General features: G+C 48.0%; 2 protein-coding genes across 4 annotated transcripts in view; one reads left to right on the top strand and one right to left on the bottom strand.

Annotated features, from left to right (window-relative positions):
* Nucleotides 1-14,317, bottom strand: part of AOPEP (aminopeptidase O (putative)) — a 408,370-nt gene that overhangs the window by 29,720 nt on the left and 364,333 nt on the right. For both annotated transcript variants that reach the window (XM_054031546.1, XM_054031548.1), the window contains exons 20-21: nt 5,817-5,915; nt 2,111-2,240 (exon numbers count right to left, since the gene is read on the bottom strand). The gene's annotated coding sequence lies outside the window, so the exon portion shown is untranslated. The remainder of the gene's footprint in view (nt 1-2,110; nt 2,241-5,816; nt 5,916-14,317) is intronic.
* The window catches only part of FANCC (FA complementation group C), a 133,384-nt gene that overhangs the window by 101,458 nt on the left and 17,609 nt on the right, over nt 1-14,317 (top strand). For both annotated transcript variants that reach the window (XM_054031550.1, XM_054031549.1), the window contains one exon: nt 13,826-13,925. In XM_054031550.1, the coding sequence (XP_053887525.1) occupies nt 13,826-13,925 (100 nt within the window). The remainder of the gene's footprint in view (nt 1-13,825; nt 13,926-14,317) is intronic.

Raw genomic sequence — 14,317 nt, 5'->3', positions numbered from 1 at the left:
TGCCTGTTGGTACTGCCATTGCTGTTGATTTATGCCTGTTGGTACTGCTATCAGCACTGTTACAGGTACTGTGCTCATCGGCTCCAGTACAATCTGCTGCAGCACCATTGGCTTTAGATCTAGTCCCACACACTTAATTGACCTCTGTATCTACCTCCAGACATCTGGTACCAGCTCCACCTTGTTGTTCAGTAATGATAGCTTGAAAGCCTTCTGTGCTGCCTGTGGTACTGCATTCCCAGCATATTTAACAGTCCTGGTCTCCAAGAACCTTTACCGTACCATACTGCCTGGCTACTCTGATTAGTCCTCAGAATCTAAGGTGGGTTCCTGAGTTTCACACTTAAGGGCTTCCTCTAGGTCTCATTCTTGTTCCCACAGAAGGCATTATGAGAAAAGCAGAGCTAAGGATTGGGAGGCCTGGCTGACCAGCCTCCTCAGTGGCCTTACTGGATGTTGTTGTGGCACTGAGGTAATCATCCACAATTTCTTTCTATCCTCTCTTCCACTTCCTCCCCTGTCCCTCTTCAGGGACCCTTCTCATGAGTCTGTACTGAGACAAGAAGTGCAGACTCTATGTTCTTTGGGTGTTGTAGAAAAAGTGTCTCCACTTCATTAAGGCAGGAGGTTTTATTCCCTATACTTTTTAATACCTGTAACCAGAGGGGCTCTCAGATCCTGTCTGGATCTTCGAAATCTAAATAAATGCATCAAGAAGTTAAAGTTCTGTATGGTGTCTCTTGCTACTATTATCTCTTCCCTAGATCTGTCAGGGATTCCCATTGTCTCCACCTCTCCCTTCCATTACTTTGGTAATTTATGCTTCAGCTATGGGGTGGTGGAGAGTGCCTTTGGGTGATCTTCAGACTCAAGGGTTGTGGTCTACCCATGAGGCTCAGTTACACATAAACATTCTAGAGATGCGTGGAGTATTCCGTGCATGTTAACAGTTCCTGTTTCACATTCAAAGCATGACTGTCCAGGTGACAACACCACAGCATTTTTTTATCTGAACAAACAATAGGGTTTGTTCACACAGCATGTGCCAAGAGGCAATCAAGCTGTGGAATTTATGCATACAGAGCTTGGTCATCCTTAGGGCGTCTCACCTGCTGGGTGTTCAAAATGGCCTGATAGATTGCTTGAACAGATCCGTCAATGTGGACAACGAATGGTCTCTCAATGTAACCATCCGAGCTGTGGTATATCACATGGGGTTTCCAAAGGTGGATCTGTTTTTGACTTGACAAAACAGGAAGTATCTTCATTTCTGTTACAGGGCAAGTCACGGCCCCGGGTCAGTTTTGGGCACTTTCCTGTTCCTGTGGTACCCACAATACCCCTGATTCCCAATGTCATTTTCTCAGGCTGATACGATTGAGGCAGAATGATCCTTATAGCTACAGCCTGGCTGAGGCAGCCACAGTATTCTGATTTATACAATCTATCTACTTGGGGACCCTTACTCATGCCACTAACCACAAATCTCCTGATTCAGAATCATGGGTGAGTGCTACCTCCGAATCCTCAGGTGCTGCATATGAGAGCCTGGCTCATCAGTGATTAAATGCAGAGGAGGTTCACTGTTCAATGGCAGTCCAGAATGTTCTCCTTAATAGCAGAAAATCTTCCACAACAGTGGCTTACCTTAGTAACTGGAAGTGCTTCTTCATATGGGCCTCACATGATGTGTCACTGACTCAAACAATTCTGGACTAGTTCTTACATCTTAAGGAGTCAGGTCAAGCCCTCAGCTCCATTAGAGTACATCTGGCTGCTCTCTCAGTGTATCACTCGCAAATCAATGGTAGAACTGTTTTTACTAATCCTATCACGACTAGATAGTTTGTTCCCACTGATTCGGGGTCCACTGCCAACTTGGGATTTAAATTTAGTGTTGTCTACTCTTATGGGACCTCCATTTCATCGTTTAGCTTCCTGCTCACTTCTGCACCTCTCAATATAGGTGGCTTTCATAGTGCCTGTCACCTCCTTTAGGAGAGTGGGAGAGTTATGTGCACTGTTTTATAAAAAGACAAGGTACAATGTAGTCCTCACTCTAAGTTTCTGTGTGAGACTGATTTTCATCTGAATTAGTCAATATACTTACCTGTTTCCTTCCAAATGTCACATGCTCACAAAGATGAATGAAGGCTGTGCACTCTGGATGAACATATGGCTTTTGGCTTTTTACCTGGTCAAAAAAATGCCTTTCAGAGTTCTTCTCAGCTCTTTGTTTCCTATGTGGAACAAATGAGAGGTCAACCTGTTACAGCACAGCAACTGTCAAAATGGATTACCAGCTGCAACTATGTGGTGTTCTTTGAGGAGTGTCCCTGTGGGTGCTCCACTTTGCACCCTGCACTTCTAATCGGAGATTTATAGTAGCAGTGCCCCCATTGGCCTCACACGTGCGGCAGCCATCTCTCATCGCTCCATGTAGTTACCCCACGTGCGCAGCCAACCATCCCCCAGTTCCTTCTCTACTGCCTTTGGCTTCGGTCGGAACAACAGCAGCACCCTCACAGCTTTAGCTATTTCTATTATTTCAGTTCTTTCCCAGCTAGTATCTCTCTCCCTTAATTTCTCCTTTAATTTTCTTTTACCATATTAAAAAAAACCTTTGTTTTCCTACTCCTCCCCTTTCCCCTGCCTCTGGCAGGTAACTTCCAATGACAGAGGCATAAGAACGGGATTATTCCTATTCTTCCTTTCCACATAGCCTCTCAGAAATGACTGGTTGTCCAGGCTTCAAACACTGCCTCACTTGCAGACTGTCTGTACTGGTCTCTGATGGCTATGCACAGTGTGTCCATTGCCTGAGGGAAACACATATATCTCAAAAGTGTCCTGTAGTGAGGCGGCCTGGGCCCCGACGGCCCCTGAGAAAGAGGAGCCTGAACTGGCACCCAAGTGGGCGGAGCCACCGCCACCTGTTCCCGCCCCCCGGAAGTCAAGGGGCGGGGCAGGAAGTATAAAAGCCAGGCCCCAGCACTCAGTTGGAGCCCAGCGGCCGGAGAGGACAGACGTGCCGGTGCGAGCTCCAGCTAGACCGAGCCTTCCCCGAGCCAGGTACCCCGACGCGGACGGACCGAGCCTCCCCAGAGTCAGATACCTGGACGCTGACCGACCGGACCTCCCCAGAGCCAGGTACCCCGAAGCAGATTGGCCGAGCCTTCCCCGAGCAAGGTACCCCGAAGTGGAGTGGTCGAGCCTGCCCCGAGCACGGTACCTCGAGGAGGGGCCCGAGCGCCCCCCTGACCCGAGACCGGAGGAGCGGCCCGACCCAGACGACCCTCTGCGAGCTGAGGAACCTATGGTGTGGGACCCCGCGGCCGAGCCCAGCGATGAGCAGGTACCCATGGAGGGGGAGATGGAAAGTAGCCCGGGGGTAGCTGACCCCAGTCTGGCTACAACAGAGGAGCCAATGTCGGTGTGTTGCGGTCCGGACCCCACCGACACAGCGACAGACTGACTGCCGCTCTTAGGGCCCCGGGCTGGGACACAGTGGAGTGGGTGGGCTTGTGTCCCCCCTGCCACCCCACTTACGGGTGGCAGCCTCCCTCTCCAGCCAGCGCTCTGGCATCGCAACTGAGCTATTGTTTGTTGCCCCGCTCTGACTAAGGGCCTGGGGCGCCTCGAGTTTGTTAGTGCTCAGCTCCTGATACCCAGACCTGAGCCCAGCCCCCCTGAACTATTGTTTATTGCCCCGCCCTGACTAAGGGCCTGGGCTTACTAACTGTTAGTGCTCAGCTCCTACGGCACGGACCTGAGCCCCCTTGGACTATTGTGTGCCGCCCCGCCCTGATTGAGGGCCGGGCCTTAGCTACTAACTGTGTGAGTGCTCAGCCTTCAGGAAGGTTCTGAGCCCCCCTGAACCCTTGTGTGTTGCCCGCCCTGAGCTAGTGCGTGGGCTTGACTGACTTGGTACTCCCCAGCTCCGGCAGTGAGAACCGGAGCCCGGACCAGGGCTGCTGCCTAGCCCTGACGGAGGGCGGTAGCCCATTGCAGAGGCCGTATACCTTTGACTTAGCCCCTGCCAGAGGGGCGAAACCCCGAGACCCTCAAACCCCGAGACCGATCCAGGCCGTGTAAGTGAGGCGGCCTGGCTCCCGACGGCCCCTGAGAGGGCACGACCCCCGCACCGGACCATTACATGTCCCCACTGCAAAAAACTGACAGCTAGGACAAGGAAGGCTAGGGATCTCCAGTTGAAACTCCTGATGATGGAGAAATCCCTCAGACCAGCCTCCAACCGGAGTCCAGGATACCTCCTGGCCAACCGTCGCCAACAGCAGTCTCAGACATGGGATCCTCCTCTAAAACGGCTACTAAGGACTCTGTTCCTAAAAAAGCCACAAAAAAGAGGTCTCACTCTTCACCGTAGCGAGATTTGCCTCAAAACAAGAGATCTCTGACCACAAAGACTGCCCCAGTATCAATGGCACTGAGAGCACTGGACTGCGAGGAGCTAAAGACCTGGTGCGGTCCAGCTCTCACGGAGGTGCATGTAGCTCCTAGCTCGGCACCGGTGGAGCCAAAGAAAACACAGACAATGGCGCCACCTGCTGCACCAATACAATGCAGCAAGCCTGTGGCACCAGCATCCCTCCCTCTGAGATCCAGCTAGAGGCCACCTCTGTCCTTGGTACTGTGCCTCCCTGTACCGCAACAATTTATCAGACAGGCAGACCTCCTGATTACTTCAACTGCGGGGATTCCGATTTTTGGCACCAACGGCACCCCAGTCAGACTGGGACCAATCTTGGCTGCTAACCCCGCAGGCTCAGTCCCTCCTTTTTCCAGCGAGGAAGGGATGTACACCCTTTGCCATTCCTCACCCAAACCTGGACTCTCGCGGCACCAAACATCTCTGGATGGAAGAGGCTGGCAGGTTCCACAATGGGTGCCACCCTCCATGGCTCTCCCATTGAACTGGACATACTGGGACCCATGGGCATTATACCTCAGGCCCTCCAACCCACCCAGGTCCAGAACCTTCGCCAGCTGCCCAGAAACGCTGGAGGAGGAAGTAGAAGAACCTGAGGATGCGCCTTAGGGCTATGCCCTCCCACCTACCCATATCTCTTCTTCATCACCAGACGAAATAATAATGCCACCATCCCCCACATCTAGAGATGACTTTAAATCCTTTCAAGATCTGTTTAAACAGGTAGCAGACTTTCTTATCACTTTCTAACATATCACTGGCAGAGCTACCAGAGACACAGCATAAACTGACAGATATACTTCAGGCTTCTCCATCAGCCAAGGTTGCACTACCCATTAATGCAGCCATTATGGACTGGAAAAAAGTTGGCAGCTCCACCTTCTTGTAAGAGATCCGATAAGAAGCACTATGTACCGGCTAAAGGGGCTGAGCTTTTGTTCATCCACCCTACCCCAAACTCATTGGTGGTAGAATCAGTTAATCAAAGGGGGAAGCAACCTCAGTCAAGAACCACCCCTTATGATAAAGACTAGAAAAGACTAGACCTTTTTGGAAGGCAAGCCTACTCATCGGCTACCCTCCGATTCCACATAGCCAACTACTCGGCCTTACTAGTCAAATACATGCACAACATGTTTTCTCAGATGGCAACCTTTATTGAACATCTTCCAGGAGACAAAAAGGAGCAATACAAGGCCAACATTGCAGAAGGTTCCCTCATTGCCAGTACGGCCCTGCAGGCTTCTCTTGATTCTGCTGACATGGTGGCACAATCCATTGCTATGTCCATAGTCATGCGTAGGGCTTCCTGCCTCCATCTTTCCGGGTTTCCCAGGGAAGTTCAAGCAACCGTAGAGGACCTTACCTTTTGAAGGCCAAAAATTGTTTGCAGCAAGCACAGACATCTCCTTGCATATCTTGAAGGACTCCTGGGCAACATTAAAGACACTTGGAATCTAAGTCCCTGCAAACAAAAAGAAACAAGGCAGATCCTATAATCAACGATTCCGGACTGCCCCATACACCCAGCTTCAAAGACACTACAACCAGTGCCACAAACAGAGGCAGACGAAACGCAGACAACCTTAAGATCAGTTGTCTACGTCTCAACCATCCACTTCGAGGCAAATGTTTTGAAGTGTTGGTCGAGGACACGAGAACTCCACATTCTCCAATCCTAGAGTTACATCCAATCTTCAGCCCATTTGGAGACCGCCTGTCACCATTCTACCCAGTATGGAAAACCATCACCATGGACAAATGGGTTCTGGAAATTATTCAGAAGGGCTACTCCATCCCTTTTATCTCTATTCCACCTACCCAGCCCCCTTCCCTGTCTCTCTTCGGGGACCCCTCTCACGTGCACCTGCTAGAGCAGGAAGTAAACCATCTCCTACAATTAGGTGCCGTGGAACCTGTGCCAGTTCAACACAGGGGCAGAGGGTTTTATTCACATTACTTTCTCACTCAGAAGTAAACAGGCGGATGGAGGCCCATTCTCGACTTGTGAAAACTAAACAAGTTTGTGAGAAGACAACTTTTCAAGATGGTGACTCTAGCAACTATAATTCCAGCATTGGAGAAAGGAGATTGGCTCTCGGCCCTTGACCTACAGGATGCTTACTTTCATGTTACCATTCACACGGCACACAGCGGTTCCTGTGATTCACTCTAGGGAACCTGCATTACCAGTACAGAGTGCTCCCCTTCGGCCTGTCCACTGCCCCAAGAATGTTTTCCAAGGTTCTCGCTGTCGCAGCAGCACACCTTCGCAGGCAGGATGTGATCATATTTCCCTACCTAGACGACTGTCTTCTAAAAGCACCCGCACACAAGGCAGCAATCGATTCCACTCACACCACTATAACCCTATTTACAAACCTAAGGTTACAAATCAACCTCCAAAAATCCACTCTGACACCCACCCAACAGTTGGACTTTATAGGGACACACCTCGACTGCCTCACAGAAACAACATGACTACCCCAACAATGATTTCTTACTTTAACAAAGCTAATTACAACAGTAATAGACAGCCCACAAATATATGCCAGAACGTGCCTACAACTCCTGGGGCACATGGCGGCTATGACGTTTGTCATGAAACATGCCAGAACGTGCCTACAACTCCTGGGGCACATGCCAGATATGCCAGAACGTGCCTACAACTCCTGGGGCACATGGCGGCTATGACGTTTGTCATGAAACATGCCAGGCTCCACAGGAGATGCCTACAGGCCTGGCTCTGCACTGTCTATATTCTACCCAGGCACTCACTCAACAGATGTCTTACAGTGCCCAGCAGGGTAAAAGACTCGCTCATGTGGTGGACACAACCTACGAACGTTTGTTCAAGTGTCCTCTTCCAACAAAACCTCCAACTATAACAATCACCACAGATGCCTCTCTGATGGGATGGGGGGCACACTTGTATGAAAATATCATCCAAGGTCGCTGGTCCCCTGCAGAGTGCAATCTCCACATAAATCTATTGGAGTTAAGGGCAGTCTGAAACGCCTGCCAGCACTTTCTCCCTCTGATCCGCAATAGGACTGTCCAGATTCTTATGGACAACTTGGCGACTATGTTTTATGTAAATCACCAAGGCCCGATCTCATTCCCTCTGTGCAGAAGCAGTCTGCTTCTGCCAGTGGTGCATCTCCAACAACATACACATCATAGCATCCTACTTGCCCAGATGCCAGAATGCAACAGCAGACCACCTAAGCAGGAACTTTTCACAAACCCACAAATAGGAGATAGATCTCGGAATACTAAAAACTGTATTCAGACAATGGGGATTCCCCTCAATAGATCTCTTCACAATGGCACACAATGCAAAGTGCCTGCAATTCTGCTCTCAGGCCAGACAGGGGCACGACTCTCTGGGAGATGCCTTCCTTCTGAAATGGGAAGCCCCACTACTGTATGTTTTCCCCCCAATCCATCTATTGAGCCGTGTCCTCCACAAGATCAAGCAAGACAAATCAAGGGCCGTCATCATTGCACTAACATGGCCCAGACAAACATGGTTTCCATACCTGAAACAGATGGCAGTGACACCATTACAAACCCTTCCCCTTGTGCTTCATCTGCTGACGCAGGATGCCTTTGGCACCCCAACATTTCAGTATTCTATCTCAAGGCCTGGCTAATCCATGGATGATGGGACTTGAGACACACTGTTCTAAGTGTAAGCAGAGTCAGGATGAGCTCTACCCTGACATCTGGTGGTGAATTATGGCGAGTGTGGAAAAGAACTCCAGGGGCTGATCTTGTTTGCATAGGCACACCCACTCGCCTGGCATGAAACAACAGCAACTCAAAGTGGTTACTTTGGCTGGTGTGGGATCCCCAGTTTCTCTGTTATTGGGGCAGGAAGAATAAAGTTTTGTTACCCTGATTCTGTGAATCAAGGCCAGTGGAACTGTGTATGACAGAAGGACTGAGTGAGTCATTCACCATTACCTAAGTAGCATGTGCTTGTCAAGGGGCATGGGTTACAAAACCCAGTGAATTGAGAGAGGATGGGGACAGGTATTTGTACCTGATGGTATGGGCCCTCTCTGAGGGGTTGAAACACCAATTGCACTACCTCCTCTCTCCATTGTTGAATATCAGAGCTAACTTTTGATTCCATTAGAAGTCTAGTTACAGACTGCTGAACTGAATTCACTTTGGGCCAGTGGTGCACTAGCACTGGGGCTCCCCTACTATGAGCTGAAATCACAAAAGAGCTGAGATCACTGAGGCGGTGTTAACTAGTGGGGGAGCCTGAAGCTATAATGCTAAGCGGCTGGCAGAGCAGCTAGCAGAGTGGAGCCTTGTGGGACGGTTGGAGTGGCGCTGAGCGACTCACAGGTCGGTGAGTGGAGCGGCTGGAGGAGCAGCTAACAGAACAGAGCCTTGTGGGAGCAGCCCAAGGGACGGCTGGAGCGGAGCGGAGCGGCTCACAGGTCGGTGAGCGGAGCGGAGCAGCGCGGTGCGGCACGGCTCACAGGTCGGTGAGCGGAGCGGAGCGGCGCGGAGCGGCACGGCTCACAGGTCGGTGAGCGGAGCGGAGCAGCGCGGTGCGGCACGGCTCACAGGTCGGTGAGCGGAGCGGAGCGGCGCGGAGCGGCACGGCTCACAGGTCGGTGAGCGGAGCGGAGCAGCTGCCAGAGCAGTTCGTGGGACGGCAGGAGTGGGACTGCGGGTGGAGTGGAGCAGTTCGTGGTGAAGGCTGGGTGGAACCCCACGGAGAAGCAGCCGGTTGGCCTCGGATCACGTAAGGTGCCCCTTAACACCCTGCTCACACACCCCCCCCCTTTTGAACTCTGGGGCTGCACTGATCAGGGACAGAGACTTTGGGGGGTTGTCGGACTTTTGGGACTTTGGTGATTCTTGGGTCGCTGGTTCCAAGAACCAACGGGAGAGGACACGGCCCAATTTGCTGGGGTGGGTCTTCGCTCATGGTTTGGTCTATGAACTCTAGTTGTGGTGTTTTTCCAATTTAATGCTGATGTCGTTTACCTCATGTTATTAAACATTTTCTGTTACACTCAGACTCCGTGCTTGCGAGAGGGGAAGTATTGCCTCTTAGAGGCACCCAGGGGGTGGTATGTAATTGTCCCAGGTCACTGGGTGGGGGCTCGAGCCGGTTTTGCACTGTGTTATTGAAGCGGAACCCCTAGATACAGAACCCGGCCCTTGTTGCTGCCAACTTAGATGGGCAGAAGGGTTACATAAGGAAGTACAAGATATACTACTGAACAGTCTGCAACTGACCACATGAAAGACATACACACACAAGTGGAAACGATTCTGTACGTGGTGCCAGAACAAGCAGATTATTCCACAGTCGGCCCCGCTACCCATTATCCTTGACGACATATTAACACTAAAATAATTGGGCCTATCTACTAGCTCACTCAGAGTGCATCTAGCAGCCATCACCTCCTTGCACTCTAAGGTGCTCTTTGCTCACCTGCTCTTTGCTCACCTGCTGACTAAACACTTCATCAAGGGCATAGAGAATACTTATCCCACACTACAGGACCCCACTCCCATGTGGGATCTCAGTCTTGTTCTCCGTGCCCTCATAGGCAAACCCTTTGAACCACTAGCGACCTGTTTGTTGTTGCACCTGTCTATGAAGGTTGCCTTCCTAATAGCTATCACATCAGCAAGAAGGGTGGGAGAGCTGGGCACCCTAATGGCATACCCACCTTACCACATTCCTCAAAGCCAATCCTACAACCACATCCTAAGTTCATACCCAAGGTCACCTCCCCCTTCCATCGCAACCAGCCCATTTACTTACCTGTATTTTTCCCCAAACCGCATGCTGACAACAGGGAGGCCTCCCTTCACACACTAGACATCCACAGAGTGCTAGCATTCCATATAGAAAGAACAAAAACATTTAGAAAATCGTCCAGACTATTTGTATCCACAACAGAACGTTTCCAGGGCCAAACCATCTCCAAGCAGAGACTATCAAATGGATATCTACATGTATCCAGTTATGTTGCCCAAACTATAATCTGCAAGCTCCCTCTGGACTTTGCGCACACTCCACCAGAGCACTATCCATGTCTGTGGTCTTTCTCAATAATGTACCCATCACAGACATTTGTAAAGCAGCTACCTGGGCATCAGCCCATACCTTTACCAAACACTATGCATTAGAACAACAATCAGCTGCAGATGCTCAGTTTGGACTCTTGGTGCTCTCCACCGCACATAAATCAACTCGAAAGTCCCTCCCCTCCACTGAGGGTTACTGCTCTACAGTCACCTAAAGTGGAGCACTCACAAGGATACTCCTAGAAGAAGAGAAGGTTACTTACCTTGTGCAGTAACTGAGGTTCTTCGAGATGGTTGTCCCTGTGGGTGCTCCACTACCCGCCACCCCCTCTACTTCGGAGTTTCATTCAATCCTCTGGGGTAGAGAAGGAACTGGGGGACTGTTGGCTGCGCACGGGGTAATTGCTCGGATTAGTGCAAGACGGCTGCCATGTGTGTGTGGCCTACCGGGGCACTGCTACTACAAATCTGCAATTAGAAGTGCAGGGCGCCAAGACACCTAAAGCAGAACACCCACAGGGACAACCATTTTGAAGTACCTCAGTTACTGCACAAGGTGAGTAACCTTCTCTTACACTGTCAAGGGCACAACTCTGCTTAGAAACTGACAGCATGCTTCACCATGGTGCATCTGGCTTCTGCAGCATTGGTGGGAGATGTCCCTATTCTGTACATTTGCAGGGGAGTAACATAGTCTTCTGTTCATACTTTCACTAGACATTATGCATTCACTGCTGCATCAAAGAAAGATGCAAATATGGGAAAAGCGGTCCTACTGTCCCGCTTCTGATGAGACTCCAACCCCCACTACCTTTAGAACAGTTTGAGAGTCACCTACAGTATAATGTGAATATGCAAGCACTTGAAGAATTAAAAATGGTTATCATAACTATAGTTCTTCAAGATGTGTTGCATATGTTTATTACGTGACCCACACTTCTTCTCCAATGCATCAAAATCTACCATTGGCATTCCATTGCAAAGGAAATGAAGGATAAGTGGGGTGGCTCTGCCCTTTATGCACTCCATGAGGTGGACCAGGAATGGGCAGGACTGCTCCTACTGGTGTCACTAGGGAAAACTCTCCAGCACTCATGCATGAGACATTACACCCCTACAGTCTAAGGAAAATGTGCAACACATCTTGCAGAACAATAATTATGAGAAGGTGAGTAACTGTTTTGTTTTTTAATTTGAAAAAGTTTGTTCCCTGCTCTCTTAGTCATTACTAAACTAAGCTACACATATTAGCTATCTCTAATATTTTCTGATAAGTCAGTCCCTACAGCCTCATGTTTATTTTTGTTGTACTTGTCAGGAGTTGCTCCAGTTTATTATTATCCTTTTGGTAAAGTTGTACCTGGAAATGAACACAGTAGTCCCCAGGTTCAGTCACACCAGAGTGCTTAGAGAGATATTGTTAGAGAAGGATTATTATTTCCTTGCTTCATATTTATTTATGTATACTGTCCAAAATTGCATTAGCTTTTTTGAAACCATTTTCTATTAGAAATTCATGTCTGAGTTGCTGTCCACCCCTTTGTCTCTTTCAGCATTACTGCTTCCTATGTTTCACATCCTCCCCATTGAGTTTGTGTTTTGGATTATTTTATCCCAGACATACTAGCTTTTGTTTTTCCAAGTTGAATCTTACTTAATTGTTTTCGGCCCATGTATCTAACCTCTGGAGGTTCCTTTATGGTGTTTCTCTGTTTTTGCTGGTTATCACATCTACTTCCAATTTAGTATCATTTCTGAATTTTAGCAATATAATATGTACTCCTCTTCCAGATCATTAATGAAAATGTTAAATAAGACACTAACACTGATTCTCGTGGTATCCCACTAGACCTCTTACCCTGAACTTACTACACTGTTCCCAGGAGAAATGGAGAATCTGCTTTTTTTATCATTACATTCCTTTCAAAGAGGGGAATGGAAAGTAGCTTTCCCTGCCCTTAGCTTTAGCTGCCTTTACAGTGCCTGCCCCACTTGCTCAGGTTTACTGATTATGTCCAGTGGAGCGACAATTAGAGCGTTTCACCTGCCTGACATATGAGACTGCCTGGATTGATTTTGTGATTTCACAACTGAAATCATTGCGGAATGCACGAGGCTCTGATTATGGTACTGCTGTACCAACTGCAGCTGTACAATATGATTTTGGTACAACATTCATCTCTGTTCATGTTGCTGTTTACTTTTCTAAATCACTAACCAGTCACATCTCATGACTTAGCTGTAACTGTATTACTAAATGATAAAGTTCCATCTCCTTGTGTGGTCTTTTCAGATTTTTAAATCTTTTCATTGCCTAATCTGAATATGAACTTTCTTCTTGGAACCTACAGTAAGAGAGCAACTGTGAACAACGAACAATTTTAGGCAATGTGAATGTTATTCTTGCCCCTTACAAGTGGATTCTACTTGTTGAATTTTAGTCCATGTCTACATGGAGACACTCGGGAAAGTTAAGGCAAATTGACTAAAGGTATGAAGTCAATACTAATAAATTAGAGCATGTTAAAGTAACTTCCTCCTCACCCATGCAGATGATCTAATTTAGCAGTAAAGTGCATTTATTTAGCTGTAATTTCATAGAATCATAGATTATCAGGATTAGCAAATGGAGACCGCTTACTCCTGAATGAGAGCATCCATGTGGGGCTTTAATATGCTTTAACTTAGGCACGTTGATGTCACACCTTTAGTTCATTCGACTTAACTTTTCTGACTTTCCTCTTGTAGGCCAGCCCTGAACTGCTTATGGGCTCTGATCCAGCTAAGCACTTAAGCATGTGCTAAATTTTAAGTATGTGAGTAGTTCAATTGAAGCTTAAAGTTAAGTTTGTGCTTAAGTGCTTTGCGGGATTGGAGTCTTAAAAGGCCATTTTTTTTATGCCAGCCTGCTTTTTAATTTTGTCCTTTTTTTCCTTCCCTACAATTTGTTGCAGATGCAAACCCTATCATATAGACTCCTAAGTACGTAGCTGCTCCATTTAGACCTCTAAATGCATGGGTCGCAACTGAAAAAAAAAAAAAAATTAAGCTCAAAGTGTGAAATATTTGTCAAAGGACAGTGTTGTCTTTATCACAAAGGGTGTGTGTGTGTTCTTTAACAAATGTCAAAGTGAAGTTAGTTTCTTCAGTTTTCATGCTGGCATTATAGCCTGATGAGTTCAGACACAGCTCAAGGCAACAATACAGAAAGCATGCTCACTCTCTCGTTACCTTCTTCCAGTTAAAAGCTGTGTGATTAACAGACTAATAATCTGACCTGTCATAATTTAACTTTTCAATGCTCAGGAATGCACTACTGGAAACCGGTGGAACGCCAGAAGTAATGACCATAATACAGGTGTTTACACAGTGTTTTGTTCAAGCTCACCAGAAGGATAACAAGCAGGTTAGTCAAGCTCTATTTTTTAATAACTTTTTAATGAGAGGCTATCAGATTTAGCAATAAAAGAACAATTTTAAATTTGAGAATGCTGATGGAATAAAATGAGCCGATTAATGGTCTCACATTGCTGCTATAGATGGATGCCAAGACATAGTTGAGGCACTTTAACTGGCATCAAACATAGAGGTGCAAAACCAATATGCCTTTTGCAAAACAGGAGTAATTTATTTGTTCTTATGCTGTAGCATTTCACCAACATAACTTATCATCCTCATATATTCAGCGCTTAATTTGTAATGAAAGAGGCACCAGGGAATTTGGTGCCAGGGCTCAAGAAACTTTTTACATTCATAACTGACGCAGCAAGCCCAGAGATGCCTGGGCTATGAACTGCC

This window comes from Malaclemys terrapin, chromosome 6 (assembly GCF_027887155.1).
Source record: "Malaclemys terrapin pileata isolate rMalTer1 chromosome 6, rMalTer1.hap1, whole genome shotgun sequence".
Lineage (NCBI taxonomy): Eukaryota > Metazoa > Chordata > Testudines > Emydidae > Malaclemys > Malaclemys terrapin.
Note: the sequence above shows the minus strand (reverse complement) of the source record. Positions and strands in the feature narration are given on the sequence as shown.